The following is a 19,634-nucleotide window of genomic DNA, read 5'->3' as shown; positions in this document are numbered from 1 at the left end:
GGAAAATGAAACAAGGATTCTTCTCCCAGCCCTCCACTGGGGGACGGAGTGGTCTTGGTGCCAGCTCCGTAGCGAACGTCTCAGGAGCCCTTCAGAGCTTTCCTTGTCCGGAGCTGCTGGGTGAAGTCATCGACGGTGTCGCCAAAGAGGCCAAGCTGGGAGACAGGGGCGTTGAGAAAGCATGCCTTGTCAACATTGCCCATCTCCCCCATGTACAGCCAGAGGTGACGCTCCTGCACCACGAGGGTGGCCCTCCTGAGTGCTTGTGCTGTGACCTTCGTGGCTCTGAGAGTGAGGTCGATGGCAGAGAGCAGTTCCTTCAGCAAGTCGGGGTCAGAAATACCCAGGTGTAGATCTTTGAGTGACTTGGCTTAGTGAACTTGCAGGAGAGCCATGGCATGCAGGGCGGAGGCAGCCTTTTGAGGTCAGTGATGACGTCATTCTACAGGCTCTGGAGGGGACTACCGGGCGGTCCCGCAAGGTGGCAGCAAGACTTCTAAACATTTTAATTTACGTTTTGCAGCAGAAAGAAAGTCATACACATCTGGGATGGCACTATTGAGCATTATACTTTTTAAGGTATAACTATGAATAGGTAAATTATTAGAATGTTTTATAACTGTATTTACAATTATTTATGTTATAACATGATATGGTGTGTTATGAGACACGAATGCATTATATATTATATGCATTATGTTTTTTGGTGAAAATCTTGACATCTGTTGCATCGTGAGAGCTATAAGAAAAGCTTGTTCACAATGGCACTTTTGCTGTTTTTAGTGCTGAACAACATGAGTTCTCACATGAACGCAAGCCTCTGTAAACAAGCTTCTTTCATAGCACTTACGAATGTAAACAGGTGCCAAGATTAAGCTTGAAAGGGACTATCCACTATACACATTTATGTTATTGAATAGACGGTCCGCAAAATTCATGAAAACATCTTTTGTGTCCCAGATAAGCAAAAAAGTAATTAGGAGTTTGGATCGACATTAAATTATGACAGACTTTTCTATTTTATTTTTATTTTTTCTTATGGTTGCAATCTGCTGTGTGCAATCTGAAATCAATTTTATGAATTATCTCATGAAAGACCTTTCAAATCAAATTTGTGAAAAACTAACACTGAGGAAACATACATTTCCCTTTTTAAGTCATATGTATTTTAAAGCATGTATATATTTTAGCTTGAGGCTATTCGTCAATCAGTCGAATTGCTTGAGGCATAGCTTTGTACATCATTAAACAAACATGCTTTTGCCTCTAACCAAGCATGAAGTCAACATGCGGCTTCAGTATTAAAGACCAATCCGCTTTACTCACATCTAGAAAGACTTCTCTCTCCAGTAAACACACTTTTCTCATCACTGGCTGGATTAATTTTCTCTCTGCAACCTCCGACCTCTTTCTCAATTAATTTTCATTGACAGGAATGGGCATGGATACTTGCATGGATATTTCATGTCACATGGGTCTTTTTGGCAGTGACAATTTCTTTTCAAGGTGAGACAAAGATTTGGTGGGTGAGCATGTCAAATCAATAGACAAATTAGACAGACAAATCTAATTTGCTTGATAAGGACACTTATTGAATGGTAAGCAGCCTCATGTGGTATTTACACATGTCTGAACACACTTGTGGTCATAGATGATGTGCAGGTAAATTGAAGAAAATTACACACACACTTGAGGCCAAAGGTTTGGAATAATATACAGATATTGCTGTTTCCGAAGGAAATTGGTACTTTAATTCACCAAAGTGACATTCAACTGATCACAAAATATATTTAGGATATTACTGATGTAAAAAACAGCACCATCACTATTTGAAAAAATATTTATTTTTTTATCAAATCTAGACAGGGCCCATTTCCAGCAGCCATCACTCCAACACCATATCCCTGTGTAATAAAGATAAATTGCTAATTTGGTGCTAGAAAATCACTTTTATCCAAAGTGATTTACAGTGCACTTATTACAGGGACAATCCCCCAGAGCAACCTGGAGTTAAGTGCCATGCTCAAGGACACAATGGTGGTTGCTGTGGGGATCGAACCAGCGACCTTCTGATTAACAGTTACTGGTATCATACTACTGTATGTGCTTTAACTCAATATTAGGTCAAATTGTTTTTAAATGAAACAGCTTTCTCTAGAAACCCGTCAGTCAATCATTGTTTTGAGGAATGAAGGTTAGACAATGCTTGAAATTTCCAAAAAACTGAAGATTTCATACAAAGGTGTACACTACAGTCTTCAAAGACAAAGGACAACTGGCTCTAACAAGGACAGAAAGATATGTGGAAAGCCAGGTGTACAACTAAACAGTACAAAGTCTCTAGTTTGAGAAATAGACGCCTCACATGTCCTCAGCTGACAGCTTCACTGAATTCTACCCGCTCAACACCAGTTTCACGTACAAGAGTAAAGAGAAGACTCAGGGGTGCAGGCCTTATGGGAAGAATTGCAAAGAAAAAGCCACTTTTGAAACAGAAACACAAAAAGAAAAAGTTAGAGTGCAGAAAGAAACAGACATTGGACAACAGATAACTGGAAAAGAGTGTTATGGATCTTAACCCCATTGAGCTTTTGTGCGATCAGCTAGACTGTAAGGTGTGTGAGAATTGCCCGACAAGACAGCCATATCTATAGAAAGTGCAACAGGAAGTGTGGGGTGAAATGTCACCTGAGTATCTGGACAAACTGGCAGCTAGAATGCCAAGGATCTGCAAAGCTGTCATTGATGCCCATGAAGGATTGTTTGATAAGAACACTTTGAAGTAGAGAAAGAAGTTCTGAAAATCTTTTTCAAATTGTAATAGTAATTTTTCACGTTATTAATGTACTGACTATACAATGCGATCAGTCGAATACCACTTTGGTGAATTGAAGTAATGGTTTCCTTTCGAAACATCAAAATCTGTACATTATTTCAAACTTTTGGCAACCAGTGTATGTATATAATACAACTACAGTAGTATATATATATATATATATATATATATATATATATATATATATTCTTATTATATTTCGTTTATTTGAATTGGTGAGATAAGTCATGATAGAGGGGATAATATGAAATATAAATAAATCAGTTTGTATGTGTGAATAAAGTTTTATTTTTTTCATTAATGTAATGAGTTTCATGAGAACTGTTTGAATGCAATGTTTATTTAGCTCTTTTTAGCAATGTAAACAAATTTAGATCCATGGAAATTTCAAGTTTATGATTGTGGTTGTGAGCTTTTGCGTACACACATACAGATTGGGAGTCTGGCACATGAAAGTGAGCAGAGATACAGTTACACCCAGAATGCACACATTACGGTCAATTTGCAGAAACCTGCTTCACAGTCGGCCCTCTCAGACTCATCATGTAACAGAAGCTCTCAGATATCCCTTTCAACTTGAAGCATTTCAGCACATTTCCAGTGCCGCTGCGGGGAGGGTAACTGGGTGGGGTTTATCAGGATACATATGCTGTCGGCCCTCTGCTCTTTCCATGGGAACAGCAAAGAGAAGCCATTTATCATGCCTAAAAGGAGAAATGCTTTTGGGGAGGATCTGTGGGTAGTTGGTCAATCTCCCTTCATCTTCCCTCCCGCTGACAGAGGGATTAATGTGTGGCGATGTCGCAGGGAGACCTGCATGAATTAGGGATGAGGAGCGGAGAGCATAGGCCACCGAGGGATCATTTCTGAGAGCAAATCGTGTTTGAGATTAATTACATATACGCACTCTGTTGCCTGTATACAGCATTTACATACACAAATCAGCCACAACATTAAAACCACCTGCCAAATATTGTGTAGGTCACCCTCATGCTGCCAAAATAGATTCTAGAGACAGTTGTGTGTGAAAATCCCAGGAGATCAGCAGTTACAGAAATACTTATACCAGCCCGTCTGGCACCAACTATCATGCCTCGATCCAAATCATTGAGATCACATTTTGTCCCCATTCTGATGGTTGATGTGAACATTAACTGAAGCTCCTCATCCATATCTGAGCGATTTAATGCACTGCAATTGTGCCACACGATTGGCTGATTAGATAATCGCATGAATGATTGTTGGTGCCAGATGCGTGGTTTGGGTATTTCTGTAACTGCTGATCTCCTGAGATTTTCATGCACAGCAGTCTCTAGATTTGACTCCGAATCATGCCAAAAACATCCAGGGTGGGAGAGTTCTGCGGATGGAAAGGCCAGACTGGTTTGAACTGACAAAGTCAATGGTAACTAAGATAACTGCCCTGTACAATTGTGGTGAGAAGAATATAATCTCAGAATGCTGTTCTGAGATGTGGGTTGGCACTGTTTTGGCAGCATGAGGGGGACACATATATAACACAATATTAGGCAGGTTGTTTTAATGTTGTGGCTGATCGGTGTATGTAATGCAGAGTGCTGGCCAGAGGTACAACTTCACTGTCCAGCTGGAGGATAACACCATACTTTTTACTCTATTTTCCTGGTCTCCATCTTTGTCTGTGTACTGGAAAATCTGTTAATCATGTCCCGTTGTCTCTCTGTCATACAGAGACACCTTCATTGCTTTCCCTCATTTTAGTCCTCTCAAATCAATACCAACCACAGGCTGGTGCCGGTTTCCTTTTCCATCTCTCATTCTCTCTCTCTCACTCTCTCTCTCTCTTCGTTCTGTAAGTCTTCGCTCATACTTCCCTACCTTTTCTTAATCCTATTTCATCTGTTCTCTGTACAGTTTAAAAAGCTTCTTATTTCATCCTACCTCTTTATACAGTCCCCTGAAGACAGCATTTTCACGTTACCAGACGCAGTCTGTGTCTTCAGGTTACAGTTTAAACTGGGTGAGAGAAATGTGTGCGGAGCTCCGTGATGATACGAGCGGCCAGATCACCACGCAGCAAGCGCTGAATTTAGTGAACTATATGTTGAAAGCACTATAAACATATTTATCAACACAATATTTCACCATAAATGCTTTTATGACTCAACATAAATTATTGTACTGAAATACCCACTCATTTACTAAAAAAATACATCTTGATGCAAGTTACCAAACATTAACTGGCACGCAATACTTAAACTAAACATCTGATTATTTATATCCATCATCCCATTTTGATGTAGTAATCCAGAAATCACTTTATTTTCTGTATAATCACACAGTATAAACAGTACTTGCCGATGAAGTCACATATGTGAAATGGGTGATCCTCTTTAGATACTTTGTTGGTTTTATTTTAATTCGGTTAAGGGAATTGTATAATCCTATGTGTATCAGGCTAGCAGCTAGTTGTTTACTAATGGCAGCTGTATATAGGTTTTTGACCAATTACAGGCTGCAGCACCTCCCACAGTCTCAAACAGTCCCTATAAGCCCCAAAAGTACCTACTCCAGAGTACGAAAAGTACTAGTCCTGGGGGAAAGTACCTAAAACGGGCTTTAGTACTGCCAGTGGGAAAAGGGCCTAGTATAAGTAACAGTATGTGAGCCGAGCTCCATTCTCAAGGGCTTCCTTCTAAAAAGGGATCCACAGCCCGATTACAACATCACTTTTTCTCACCCAGCATGTCCAGTGTTCTCTCCTGCTCAACACTTTTGTCCCATGAGGACTCTGCATAGAGACAAACCTCATAGAAGTACGTAGAGGAATATATAACTCAACAGAAGCAGCCATCATGGGAACAGTTTAAAAAACTTTTAGGAATTGTTTGCCCAAAAATTACAATTCTGTCTTTCTCCTTTGTGTCATTCCAAACGCATATGCTGTTATATATTTCATGAAACACAAAAAGATACATTTTTGAAGAATTGTTGCACAGCTCTTACAATACATCAGTTGATATTGTCTAGGGGCTCCAAAAAGGTTAAAACAAAAAACACCAAAAACATAATTAAAATAATTATAAAAGAAGTCCATATGACTGGTTCACTATTAGAAGCCTTCTGAAGTCATATGATTGCTTTGTGAGACGATAAAGCAGAAATGTAAGTAATTTTCACAGATAATATTGCCCTCCCTCGAAACAAAAGAAAACTTTAGCCTATACTTACAGGTTTATTTATGCATCTACACACTGTATGTACAAATGTCTTTGCTACTGGGTTTACATAAAACACGCATACAAAAGGAAACTTGCTAATTAAAATGTGTTCTGCCTCGAGTATGTGGTTTTAGGGACAAGTTGAACCTTCAAACCTCAAGTGTTTTTTTTATTGTCGTTTCAACCATATACAGTTAGTACAGTACACAGCAAAACGAGACAACGTTCCTCCAGGACCATGGTGCTACATAAAAACAAAGGACCAACACAGGACCACATGAGACTACACAACGAAATAAAATACCTATATAAAAAACCTATATATACCTATATAAAGTGCACGTGCAAACATGTGCAAAAAGCCTGGGCTGGCTTTGGCTTTTTGTACATATAATTATACTTATATTTAAGGGTAATGTGTGCAGGTTTTTATGGAACAAATAAATGTCATGGGGATGCACTGATGTATCAGCCACCAAAATGTATTGGCTAATTATTGACCAAATTTAAACCATCGGCAAATCGGTTTTATGTAATGTGGAATATAAAAGGGTTGGCACCATTAAAAACATGTCATATTTAATATTAATTGGTTAACTTAATATTGAAATCGCAATATGGGCTTGCGCTATAACTAAAGCTTGAAGGCTGCATTTAAAATAGACGGCAATCAGTAGCGCTTTAGTGATAGCATGCGTAACCTCTATCGGTTTGGATGGCATTATCCATTATCCATTACACCCCGATAGAACCTAAAAGGGTGTTTTATTTCCTTTGGTTAAAACTTCTTTATTTTTCCATGATGTCATTGACATTGCCCAACATATGCATAATATTAATTTGTGATGTTCTTCTATATACATGTTTTGAACTGCAAAAACAGAAGTGCAAAAATGTTTTAGTACAAAATAACCTTTTTTCACATCAATCATCATACTATAATATTTAGAGTCTTCTCTTTACTCCTGTACATGAAACTGGTGTTGAGCAAGTAGAATTCAATGAAGCTGTCAGCTGAGGACATGTGAGGCATCTATTTGTCAAACTAGAGACTATGTCCTTTCCTCTTGCTTAGCTATACATCTGGCCTTCCACATTTCTTTCTGTCCTTGTTAGAGCCATTTGTCCTTTGTCTTTGATGACTGTAGTGTATACCTTTGTATGAAATCTTCTTTGGCAGTTTCAATCATTGCATAGCCTTCATTCCTCAAAGCAAGAATTGACTGACAAGTTTCTAGAGAAAGCTGTTTCTTTTTTCTTTTCTTTTTGCCATTTTGGAACTAATATTGACCTTAAGACATGCCAGTCTATTGCATACTGTGGCAACTCAAAAACAAACACAAAGACAATGTTAAGCTTCATTTAATGAACCAAGTAGCTTTCAACTGTGTTTGATATAACGGAAAGTGATTTTCTAATACCAAATTAGCAATTTAGCATGATTACTCAAGGATAAGGTATTGGAGTGATGGCTGCTGGAAATGGGGCCTTTCAAGTGCTGTTGTTTTAAATCAGTAATGTCCTGACTATACTTTGTGATCAGTTGAATGCCACTTTGGTGAATTAAAGTACCGATTGTCTTCCGAAACCGCAAATATATATATACAGTAGAACATACAGTGACAACAAAAAGAACGTAAACACTGAAATTAGCTTGTTTTCATTAATTGGTCATATAATGTGATCTCATCTACATGAAAGTCACAAGTATAGACAAAGCACAACTAACAACACACAAACATCTCGGGTTACTTAACTGTAACCCCTGTTCCCTGATAAAAGCAGAATGAGATGCTGCGCTGATTTAACGCTTTGGGAACAACTTTAGGTGTGACCAGCTGTGAATATGTGTGCAACACGTCAATGAAACTGACCAGAATTTATAGCCTCTGCTGGTGACATCATTGGATGCACCTGTAGCAGGGCTGTAAATAGATACGTCACAGGTGCATCGTCAAGTATTTTGTCTGAAGAGCAGTCCTGGGGCATCCCAGTGCGGCAGTTAATCGCAGAATCTAGTTCCGCTTTTATCAAGAAACAGGGGTTACAGTTAAGTAACCCGAGACGTTCCCTGTCAAAAAGCTACACTTTGATGCTGCATTGATTTAGCGCTTTGGGAACGAGAATACCCACGCCGCCGCACACTGTGGATGTCTGGACCCTTACGGTTGTGTAGTTGTGCTCACAAGCTTTGTGATGTTGACTCAAGGATATAAGAGCCCGGAGTGGCATGAACATCCAAACTATAAAATCTTATGAATGTGTGCGGAGAGGACCAGCCTGCCGCATCACAAACATGCTGCAGAGCCAAGGCTTTAGAGGAGGCGACCCCTCTGGTGGAGTGAGCCCTGATACCTACTAACGAAGCTTGACCGCACGCCTCGTAAGCCAGGGCAATAGCGTCCCTCACCCAATGCGACATAGTCTGCTTGGTGGCGGCCGCACCCCCTGTTACGGCCCCCGTGGCAAACAAATAGTTGGCCTGACTTACGCCACTGGCTAGTGTGGTGGACATAAGTTTGAAGGTCCCGGACAGGACAAAGTCAGTGAAATCTTTCCTGCTCCGGCATTGTAAACGGTGGGGAGCAGAAGGCTTCGAGAGTGACCGGATGTACAGTCGAGAAAGGAACCTTAAGCAGACAGTCAGGATGAGGGTGCAAAATTGCTTTAGCCTTTCCTGGGGCAAAATCTAAGCAGGCTGGCAAGACAGACAGAACCGGTAGTAGATCCTCAATTATTTTTAGAGAAGTAATTGCCATAAGAAAATCTTGAGAGTGAGAAGTTTATCAGACGCTGACTCTAGAGGTTCTAATGGGGTCTAAACCAGACCCTCAAGGACTATTGCTAAGTCCCATGAAGGGATCCTGGTCCTAACAGGAGGTCTCAGTCGCATGGCTCCACGGACAAAGTGAGCGAGCAGAGGATGTCTCCTCAACGGTTCCCTGTCAATCAAGGCGTGACAAGCCGATAGAGCGGCCACGTAAACCCTGAGAGTGACGGGGCATGTGCCTGCTGACAATTTTTCCTGCAGAAAGTCCAGAACTGAAGAAATCTGGCAGGTAACTGGATCTGCATTATGTGCACTGCACCATCTTTCAAAGACACCCCATTTATTGGTGTAACGTCTTCTAGTAGAGGGAGCCCAAGCACTTAGAAGGGTCTCGATAACTTCAGTTGAAAGCCCATTGTCCCTCAGTTGGTACCCTTCAGGTGCCAAACATGAAGTTTCCACAGCTCGGGCCAGGGATGAGATATTGTCCCCTGCACCCAATCAGGGAATCACTCAAGGCGAGTTGTCGAGGAGAGACATTATCTCTGAGAACCATACCCTGTTCGGCCAATGCGGCGCTATCAATAAGATGCAAGACCCTTGCTGGCGAACTCTGGCCAAGACTCCCGGGAGCAGAGAACCCTAACCCTAACCCCCCCAGACCCAGGGGGGCTAGATGTCTCAGAGAGAAGTAGAGTGGACATTGCGCTGTTTGTTGGGAGGCAAAGAGGTCCTCTTCCACTCTGTAAAATCTCACCCAGATTTGTTCCACTACCTCGGGGTGGAGTGTCCACTCCCACGTCTGTATTTTCTGTCTGGACAGTAAATCTGCTCCCACATTCAGGCATCCAGGTATATAAACTGCTCTGATTGACAGGAGCTTGCCCTGGGCACAAAGGAGAATCTGCCATACCAGTCTGTTGAGCTGGCATGAATGTAGACCTCCTTAATGGTTTATGTAAGAGACTACTGCTGTGTTGTCCACCCGCACCAGGATATGGCAGCCTCTCAAATACTGTAGGAAGTATTTTAGAGCCAGAAACATCGCCATCAACTCAAGGAAGTTGATGTGCCAGTCAAGCTGATGACCCTCCCATTCCCCTTGAGCTGGAAAACCACTTAAGACAGCAACCCAGCCCGTTAGGGAGGTGTCTGTTGTTAGCAATTTGTGATGGCAAGACGCACCTAGATTGGGACCCAAGGTTTGTAACCAGGGTCTGAACCACATAGAAAGGGTACGAAGCGTGCAGGGCATAAGCCTTATCTGCCTTAGGGGACTGGCCCTTGGATAAAAATCCCCTGGCTTTGAGCCACAACTGAAACGGTCTCATGTGCAGAAGGCCCAAAGGGATCACAGAGGACACAGATGCCATGAGACCTAGTATTCGTTGATACTGATGAAAAGTGCAACCTTGGCCTAGCCTGACTTTGCTCAGGGTGTTCTGAATGGACGCGATTCGAGCGGGAGACAATTGTGCCCGCATCATGATCGAATTCCATACAATGCCCAGATAGGTAATTTCCTGAGTGGGAGAAAGAATGATCTTTTTGATGTTGAGTCTCAGACCCAGAGAAACCAGATGAGCTAAGAGGATATCCTAGACAGATCGATAGCTCGACGAAGCTCAGAGAAAGCCTCTTCGTCGACCGTAGTGCCCGCACTCAGGCCCTTCAACAGATCAGCCTGGTACGCCTGTAACACTGCCATAGTGTGCAGAGCAGGACCAGCCTGACCTGCGGCCTGATAAGCCTTCCCCACACGCGTGGAGGTTGTCCTGCGTGGCTTTGTGGGGAGAGTGGGTCTCTTTAGTGATGATGCCAAGCCAGGCGAGAGATAACCCACAAGTGTCTCTTCTACCGGCAGCATCACTAAATACCCCCGTGCCTCGGCACCCACAATAATCGAATATGTCGACGTCGAGGGCATGAAGTCACGGGAAGTATAAGGTTTCCTCCATGAATGAGAGAGCTCGTCATGTAGGTCATCAAAGAAAGTAATGGCTTACGAGAAGGTATGGACCCGTCTCTCGCTCCTCAGCCAGATCTATGTGAGAGCCCCACAATGAAAGTGTAGGCACTGGCTCTTGGAAGTAAGCAAGACGAGTGCGAAGCATTTTGAATGTAAACAGATTGCAATGCCTGCACCCGCCCTGCCGCAAACATGCTCTTCACCCAAACACACAAAACAAAACTGGTGTGTGTCTGTTTCAGCCACAGAGCGTAAACATGGGAACATATACCGCATGCTTTGTTTATCAGTCATTTTTTTCTTTTCTTTCTTTTTTTTTTTTTTAAAGAAAAGAGAAAGAGAAATGTTTCTGCGCACTGCCTAACAATTCTAACTCCTAACAGAGGAAAGTAGAAAATTCTGACAGTCAAGAAGCACAACACACACAGAATGATCTGAAGATAAAAGATCTGATGATGCACCTGTGACACATCTATTTATAGACCTGCTACAGGTGGATCCAATGATGTCACTAGCAGAGGATATAAATTCTGGTCAATTTCATTGACGTGTTGCACACACATTCATAGTTGTTCCCAAAGCGCTAATTCAGCGTAGCATCAAAGTGTAGCTTTTTGACAATTGTAATCTTTCATGTCTTTATTGAACACATCCCATTAAACATTCACAGTGAGGTGGAAAATATAAGCGAACCGTTGGATTTCATAAGTGGTCGATCTTCCTTTGGATGTCTGGTGCAAACAGCTCTCTTGAGATCTTCAGGTTAGCATCTCTATTAGGTATCTGGGCTCTGATTGGGCAACTCCAAAAGGTGGATTTTCTTTTTTATAAACACTTCTGTAGTGAAGTTAATTATTTAGGGTCATTGTCCTGCTGCATCACCCAGCTTCTACTGAGCTTCATCTGGCGCACAGCCACCCTGACATTATCCTGTATGATATCTTTCAAATTTGAGAAATAACTTTTCCCTTCATGATGGCAAGCAGTCCAGGCCTCAAAACAGCAAAGCAGGCCCAAATCTTGATGCTCCCTCCATCGTACTTGATCTTAGGGATGATGTTTTCATGTTGGTGTGCAGTGCCCTTTTTTGTTCCCAAATAATTAAATCTTAGTTTTATCAGTCCACAAAACATTTTCCCATTAGTGTTGTGGAGTGTCAAGGTGGTTTTTGGCAAACTTTAGGTACACAGCAGTGGTTTTGTTTGAAAACAGCATCTACATTTGTGGTTTAATGTTTTCCGTATAGAAGACTCGTGAACAGAGATGTTAACCAGTTCCAACGATTCCTTCAAGTGTTTAGCTTTCACTCTAAGTTTATTTTTTTACCTCATTGAGCATTCTGCGGTGTGCACTTTGAGTCATTTTAGCATGACAGTCACTTCTATGGAGAGTAGCCACATGACTAAATCGTCTCCATTTATAGACAGTTTGTCTAACTGTGGACAGATGAATATCTAAGCTCTTCTTTTTATCCCTTTCCAGCTTCATGCAAAGCAACCATTCTTGATCTTAGGTCTTCTGAGATCTCTTTTTGGTGAGGCATCGTCCACGTCAGCAGTTACTGCTTGCGAATATCAAATACAAAATGTTTGAGTACTTTGTATAAGTAGAAATAGCTCTAATGAAGATGAGTTCATATTTTATGACCAATAAATGCAGAAAAACAGCTATTTCCAAAAGATTCACATAATTTTTCTTGCCACTGTATAAAATATAGGGTATAATATAAGAATTTAGAATAATAACATAAAATAGTGTATTGGATGTTTTCTATGTATACAGGTTTTAGTGAGTTACATAAGCTAAAAGCAGTATAATTCTACTTATTATGGTCTGACTAGAAGTGCAGATTGCTTCATGTTGACCTATATATAAAGTGGCACTTATAGTACATGCCATTGTATTTTTCTCCTTGGAAACACTTTGTTTTATATTTCTTTCTTTCTTTCTTTCTTTTTAAAGAACCGCCTAATGTGTTCAGGCATGCTTTGGTAAGCATACAGCGAACTCATAAAAATACCTGTTGAGCTAACAACTCTTAAGTACTAAGCAATTTTTATTTAATAATCCTTCTTAGCCATTATTTCCATAAGTGCTTAATTTGTGTTTATTCTCAGCATGTGCTAACCAAACTCCTCCACAGTTGAGAGAGCAAGAGAAAGTCACTAAGCCCTTATGAGCTGAATGGGTTAAAACATAGATAGGAGGATGATGATGGAAGACACTCACCGTTAGAGACGTTTGTTGAGATGAGCTGTATAATTAATATATAATTAAAGACTGACAGTGAGAAAAAAGCACAGATGGACGACGTACATCAGCCCATTTTATTGATGGTGTAAGGGAATTAGCCAGGACAATCTGTCTGGAGAGTCAATCATTTGATTTGTTCTAATGAAGTGTTACATGCATTTTGAGATGCTTCTTGTGGTTGGTGATGGCTTAATTGCAGTTCAGCTCACCTATGATACAGAAAACACTTTGCTTGACGAAAGTTCTCTGCTCCATTTCACGGTCGACAGACAGTGAGTACTGGAGAGTGCAAGATAATCGAGCTATGAGGAAAGGCTCGTTATTTACAGGAAAGAAAAAATACAGCACCAAAGACAGAAGATTGCTCAAATGAGGATGGCAAAAAAGAAAACAGAGTGAGAAGCAAAGACATATTTGAGAGAGGGGTTGAGATCGATGCAAAGAAAGACAGTTTAAATATTAGTGGGCATGGTGGGCATATTTAACTGCAAAGACCATGCTGATAAATGTGAAATCAGTTGGAGACTTTCCCCCGCTTATGCTCAAAATGTCTGTTAGACGATACAAGGACTAAGGGAGTCTTCATGGCTTCATTAATTTTTAATTTGCCAATCGACTAACTCAGACAAAAGAGAACTTTCCTTAATATGTTTATCCTATTATGTAGAGGGATGATATTATTGTAATTGCAGCATAGTAGTGCTGTCTACTTCCCTGACCTTGTAATGTGAAACAAAGCGACAATGGGAATTTGTGAGACATTTATTTTCCAAAAGCCTGGTACAAGTTGGGCTTATATAATGCTTTTAATAGGGAGGCTTTAGGCTGTATGCATGCCCAAGGTTTGTCTTTATAACTGTGTGTCTGTGTTTGTCCTTTCTTTTATCTTCCACTCTTTCATATTCCGTAGTTCCTGATGCCCTGGTTTAACTATCTACCTATCTACGCTTTCTTCTTCTCACTCTGTCTGTTTTTGTCTGTTTCTCTCAGAGCTGATCGACGGCACCCCCACCCTGAAAATCAACCATGGCTCGGGTACATTGGTCTTGCAGTTGCCGGGCAACGTGAATGTAGCGGACAGACGGTGGCACAGACTGGATGTGAGAAGCAACAGCAAAGTAAGTGTTCACTGATAGCAAGAGACTGACTGCCAAACCCAAGCCCTCAAACCTAATCAAGGCATCCTTCCCTCTCTGGCTTCACTCTGCTAGATTCCTCCAGAACAAAGTACTCAGCACTCCTGTAGATTTGTTCTGGGTGACATGGAAGTCCTAGTATCTCACCAAAGACTTCATATCTTCTTTTACAATGTGCAAGATACACAAACAAGAGTTGTAATGTGCACATTAATTTAAGTGCACCTTTTAATAAAGAACTCAAAACCATTGAAACAAAACACCATGAAACATGACAAAACTATCACTCACAGAAGTTGCATTTCAGCTCTGAATGTGTGTTTCAGTGGCATACCAAAAATGAAAGGCTTATATCTCTACAAAAAAAAACAAAAAAACAACAACAACAAAAGGAGGGTCAAGTATTTGGTATCATTGTCAGGAAAACTTTTAAAATGTTTTAATGATATAGATTATGATACATTCTGAAACTCTCAGCCTAAGAAACAAATTGAGCCAACAAAATGAACTTTTTTATTATTATTTTCACTTATTTGACATTATACAGTATATATCTGGGTGTAAATAAGGTGGCTCAGAAAAACTGATTTTGTTTTGTTTCTAATTTTGTGCACTGTAAAAAAAAAACTCTGTGTTTGTGTTGATATGATAAAGCAATCAAAAGTTATAGCATTACAAATATGATTTATCATAGTGTCCAAAAATGTCTCCATGTGTCCTAAAGACTCTTCAAACAAATAAAACATAATAATTGTACATAAGAACTAACTACACATGCAAACAAAACAATGACTAAAGGTATGCATAACATAGAGTGCTTCTTAGCTTTCAGACAATACCTTATTTGTGTAGGGCAAGACTATAGTTGTTAATATGTACATTTTTTTTTTTTCTTGCGGGGCCCATCCGAGCTTAAAGTGTTATAAAAGAACCTATAAGGGTACTGAAAACATGAGGATATAAATACACAGGGACTAATTTTGCCTTCAAATGCTATCAGAAATACAGTATCACAAATACAAGTTGCTGTGTTTGACTTTGCTCAAGAACACCCCCTCAAATCGTAATTATGTCTGGGAACTTCAGACATCATTTTTATATCCAAGATGCTGAGTTGGGATGACCCATAATTTTAAACATGATAAAGAAGAGGACCATTTCAGTCGTGTATGGTAGTTAATTTTTCGCAATATATCTTCCCTGTTAGCTGATCTAGTTTCTATCATACAGTTATCTGTAATCGTTTGGTGCATATTGTAATTTTTTCTCCTCTGCAGAAATGTTTATTGGGGGAAAAATCCATTATCATCCTCCATGTTTCTTAATCTATCCGACCACAAAGCACTGGAAAATGACATTCTTTCAAATACAACTTCCGAAATGTGAAGTACGATTTTCTCCCAAGCATTTGAAGGCAGTGAGACTAATAAGTAATGCGGCTTAAAAATAAAAATGGCATCTTCCGTATTTTGTTTCTGACTTGAATAATGAATGCCCAACTCAGATTTAGGAGCTTCTCTGGGGTGAACATCCTTAAATGCAACACGAGTCACACATTGGAAAAAATCACAATGAACAAGACATGATAAGAACAAGGAAACTACATTTAAAAAAAAAGACTTGACGTTAAACAGTAAACAAAGATGTGCACATCTAAAAACCCTCCAAGTATGTTACACCCACCTTGCTAATTGGCTCTTTAGCAGTGCTGCCTTGTCTTGTAGCCAGCCCTGCTGTTGTGGAATTTCCTTAGGGTCAGTATGAAATTGCTTGAAATTATAATGCTCATTGTTCAATACAAACAGGGTACGATGGTCCTGCTGAGTATGAAGGGAACATTGCAGGTTGGAGCTTTTAGTAACTTGAAATGCTGTTTGTTTAATAGTAGTGCGCCTGAGGCTTTAGACTCCACTTGAGGGGGAAGCAGAGGTTGCTGTGTGAAGAAACATGAAACAGTTTTATTCCACTAGTTTGTGGCTTCTATCAGCATAAAATATCTCAATCAGGAAGTCCATGACACAACATTGATTTAGGATGATTTATTTAGTGTCCGTTCAAGCAAAACAAATGTAAAAAATATATTGCAGAAATTCAAGTTTATTAAATGCAGACTAATTAAGGGTCATTGCCCAGGTGTGAGAAGAACCTAATAATAACTTGCATAAATATGCATACATTCATTGCTTTTTGTAATCACTTTCTTTATCTTTGTGTGCATGTATGCCTGTGTGTGTTTGTTCTGTTTCCCTAGAGTATGTCTGCATGTGTATGTGTGTAGCATTCTGTGGTGACTTTGCATGGAAATAAAATTCGTGTGGCGATAAAGATACTTTTCTACCATAATTTTTTTTTCCAGGAGGTGCATTTTACACTTGACCGCTGTGCAGGAGCCACTATCATGGAGATGGAGGGTGTGGGCAGCTGGCTTACTACTGAAGACCACACTTCCTGTGAAGTCACCGGTGTCACACCAAATATGGACAAGTAAAAAAATTGCACTCCTTTATATTTCTCTTTACACACCAACTCATATTTGTCTACAGCTAAATCAGTTACCAGAGTGTTAAAATATTGTCCTGTTTAAAGAATAAAGCCCCTGATATATTTCCGGAGAAGTTCTTTGAGTTCTTCGTTCAAGGGTGAAAAGAAGTTCAAAACAGCCGTGCAACTGCATACATTTTGCAAACATTCAGACACCCACCACACCACTGTGGGAGGAGTTTAGAAGTACATTTGAATATAAATATTCTCAAGATGCTAATGTGACATTAAAATGTTTTATAAATGACTTTATGCCTTATTCTATAAGTAGAATTCACATGAGGTCAGTAAAAGAAGCTGTTTTAACTACTCGATGATGATTTAGAGTAAAATTCTGTATGTGCAGTAGAATTTCTTTTTGTCTTGTTTACATTCTGAATTCATGATGCTAATGCGCTAACATGCTATACGCGGCCATAATATGAGTCATTTACACTCTGTTGTTGTCATTTATGATTACACTGATAATATTGCAATGTTTGGTGTATATAAGAGTGTTAATATTCAGAATACAGACAAAAGAATGATGATAGAGGCATATCTTCCTTTGGGCAGATGTGTGAATGACTTTTGCTGCAGATGGCACATGAGTGAATGGGCACTTAAGAGTGTTTGAGTAGATTTGATTCCTTTTGTAGACTAATTTAACATTCAACAACAACAAAAAATCTCATGACATGGTCTTGGAAAATGTCTTTGAGCAAACGATTGTACAGATGTAGGTAAATTTGCATCAGCTTGCTAATAACTCTGCACGCAGGTGTGTTCATGTTGACTGATCTTGACTGACTGTTGTTAAACATAATTAGCTGTCGGCCTCAAGGTAGGTGGAGCTCCAGGTCACACCTACCGATGATGTGAACCAAGAAGGTGTTTATCAGCCGGTCAGAAGTTTTTCTAAAAGTTCACCCAGGCAGGCTGTAATAAATTTAAAATCACAGTCTTTTCGTCTAGATTTTGTTCTAAATAACGTCACACCCATTCGTTCTTCGATTTCTTAGAAAGAACTGTTTCCTCCACCGTGATAGCATTATGCAGAGCACCAGTCAGTAAAATAATCATTACCTTCCTGTTGCTTACTTCATTACTAATTAATCTCACTATGTGATCTGCTTGTCAGTTATTGACTCAATAATGTATGGAAATGTTTACAATTACACAATTACACAGTTTAAAAGGTCGAATGAATATATGAGTTAATCCATAGAGGCAAATTACCTCTCCATAGCATACAGTAGATTAATAGACAGGCAAGTGTCATGAATTATTCTGATGTGCTTTCAGGCATTTGAACATGACGCAGGTGCTTCAGCTTGGAGGAGTGAATGAGAACCTGCCATATATCTACCCACAGCTCCAACATAAGCACTTCACAGGCTGCATCCGGAACCTCATCATGGACAGCAAGGTGAGAAAATCCATGCATACCGTGTAAACAGACAGAGCTGAACCACTGAAAACCAATGGTAGAGTAAATGAGATAAAGAATGAGACATAGAGAAAAAAATAAAGCAAACGTATTGTTATTCTAAATCCTGGAATAGACATGAATTTACATTGTGATTTTTAGGTGTATATGATTCTGGAGGCAATAAACAAGCATAAATGTTTTCAATTCATGCCTCAGCATGGATCTATACAGGTGCTAGTGTAGTTACAATTAAACATAATACTGTTAAAGGATTTATTTTTATACTGTGGAGCATGTGCTTCCTAACATCATGGCTACACCAGATGCGAGTAGCAGTGCGTGACACATCATAACAAAACCTCTCCCATTATAATCAATCAATGAAGCTTTCGACACTGGAAGTGTCCATTTCATTACACCTTTATTTTGTCAAGCCCCTTCAGCCAAAATGTTGTATTTGAACCAATTTATATAATTGAAAGGTGCAATAATATGTAAGATTCAGAAACCCTTGTTATTAATGACACCTGTGGCCATTAAGTGAACTGCAGCCAGCTACCTGTTGCTTGTGCTCGTGCACACACTCCATAGGGACGTGAGCATCGACCAAAACAATGATGTAACGTACAAAAAGGTTGAACGGGATTCACCAACATCATGCTGACAGATGAGGTAGCATAATTAAAATTATACAGTTATGATTGTTTTTCCTAAACTTTGAGACTGTATATTATATTTGACTCTCCAGTGCTGGAACAGGGCTAAAACGAAGTGTGGATATAGATCTGATTATGCAAGACTGTAGTTTGAAGTAATCACTTTTCATTGTATGATACATTGACTGCATTTATACGATAGCCTATGTCGGTGTTAGCTAGCTATCCAGCTTTATCAGTAGCTGTTAGCTAAATTTAGTGGATGATGACAGTAGCTGTTTCTAAAATAGACTGTACATTATAAATGTGTTGACACAATTCAGTATTGATGTGATTCCATCACAACTGTCATTTTGATATATCGATCCGCTATTGTTTTATAATAATGGATTGTATATATTTTCTGTATAACCAAGTTATGTTACACTAATGAAGTTTTTTGGCATTATCTTGAACATTGTCTAGTATTAATTTCATGTGTTATTGTAGTTTACCTTGTTGAATAATTACAGATTAACATTGATTATGACAGTTACTGTGCAGACAAAATCAAGTTATCTAAAAGATCTAAAAATCTAATAAGAAGAATGCCAATTCAGGGTCTGTTTTAATCCCCAAAAATAGGTTTTGATCCACAAAACCAAACATAGGTCTTTCCAGTAATCAAATGCCCTGCCGATGTTCACTTTAGTTTTCGCTCGACCATGATCACGTTCCCGCTTAGTCAGAATGGATTCAGTAGATCTTATTAGATCTTAGTAGATGTTTGTTTTTTTGGCTTACTTTTTGTGAAAGGAGGAGTCACCAGGCTTTAATAGGCAACCTAGGAAGTCCGGGAAGGGCTAATTTTTTAAGTTGCGTT

The 19,634-nt window shown here is 39.7% G+C and overlaps 1 protein-coding gene across 1 annotated transcript in view; it reads left to right on the top strand.

The window, feature by feature from the left end:
* Positions 1-19,634, top strand: part of LOC127654782 (neural-cadherin-like) — a 437,028-nt gene that overhangs the window by 371,987 nt on the left and 45,407 nt on the right. The window contains exons 24-26 of the mRNA XM_052142196.1: positions 14,019-14,146; positions 16,521-16,648; positions 17,990-18,113. Coding sequence (XP_051998156.1) covers positions 14,019-14,146; positions 16,521-16,648; positions 17,990-18,113 — 380 coding nt within the window. The remainder of the gene's footprint in view (positions 1-14,018; positions 14,147-16,520; positions 16,649-17,989; positions 18,114-19,634) is intronic.

The sequence above is a fragment of the Xyrauchen texanus genome, chromosome 2, assembly GCF_025860055.1.
Source record: "Xyrauchen texanus isolate HMW12.3.18 chromosome 2, RBS_HiC_50CHRs, whole genome shotgun sequence".
In the NCBI taxonomy this organism is placed as follows: domain Eukaryota; kingdom Metazoa; phylum Chordata; class Actinopteri; order Cypriniformes; family Catostomidae; genus Xyrauchen; species Xyrauchen texanus.
Note: the sequence above shows the minus strand (reverse complement) of the source record. Positions and strands in the feature narration are given on the sequence as shown.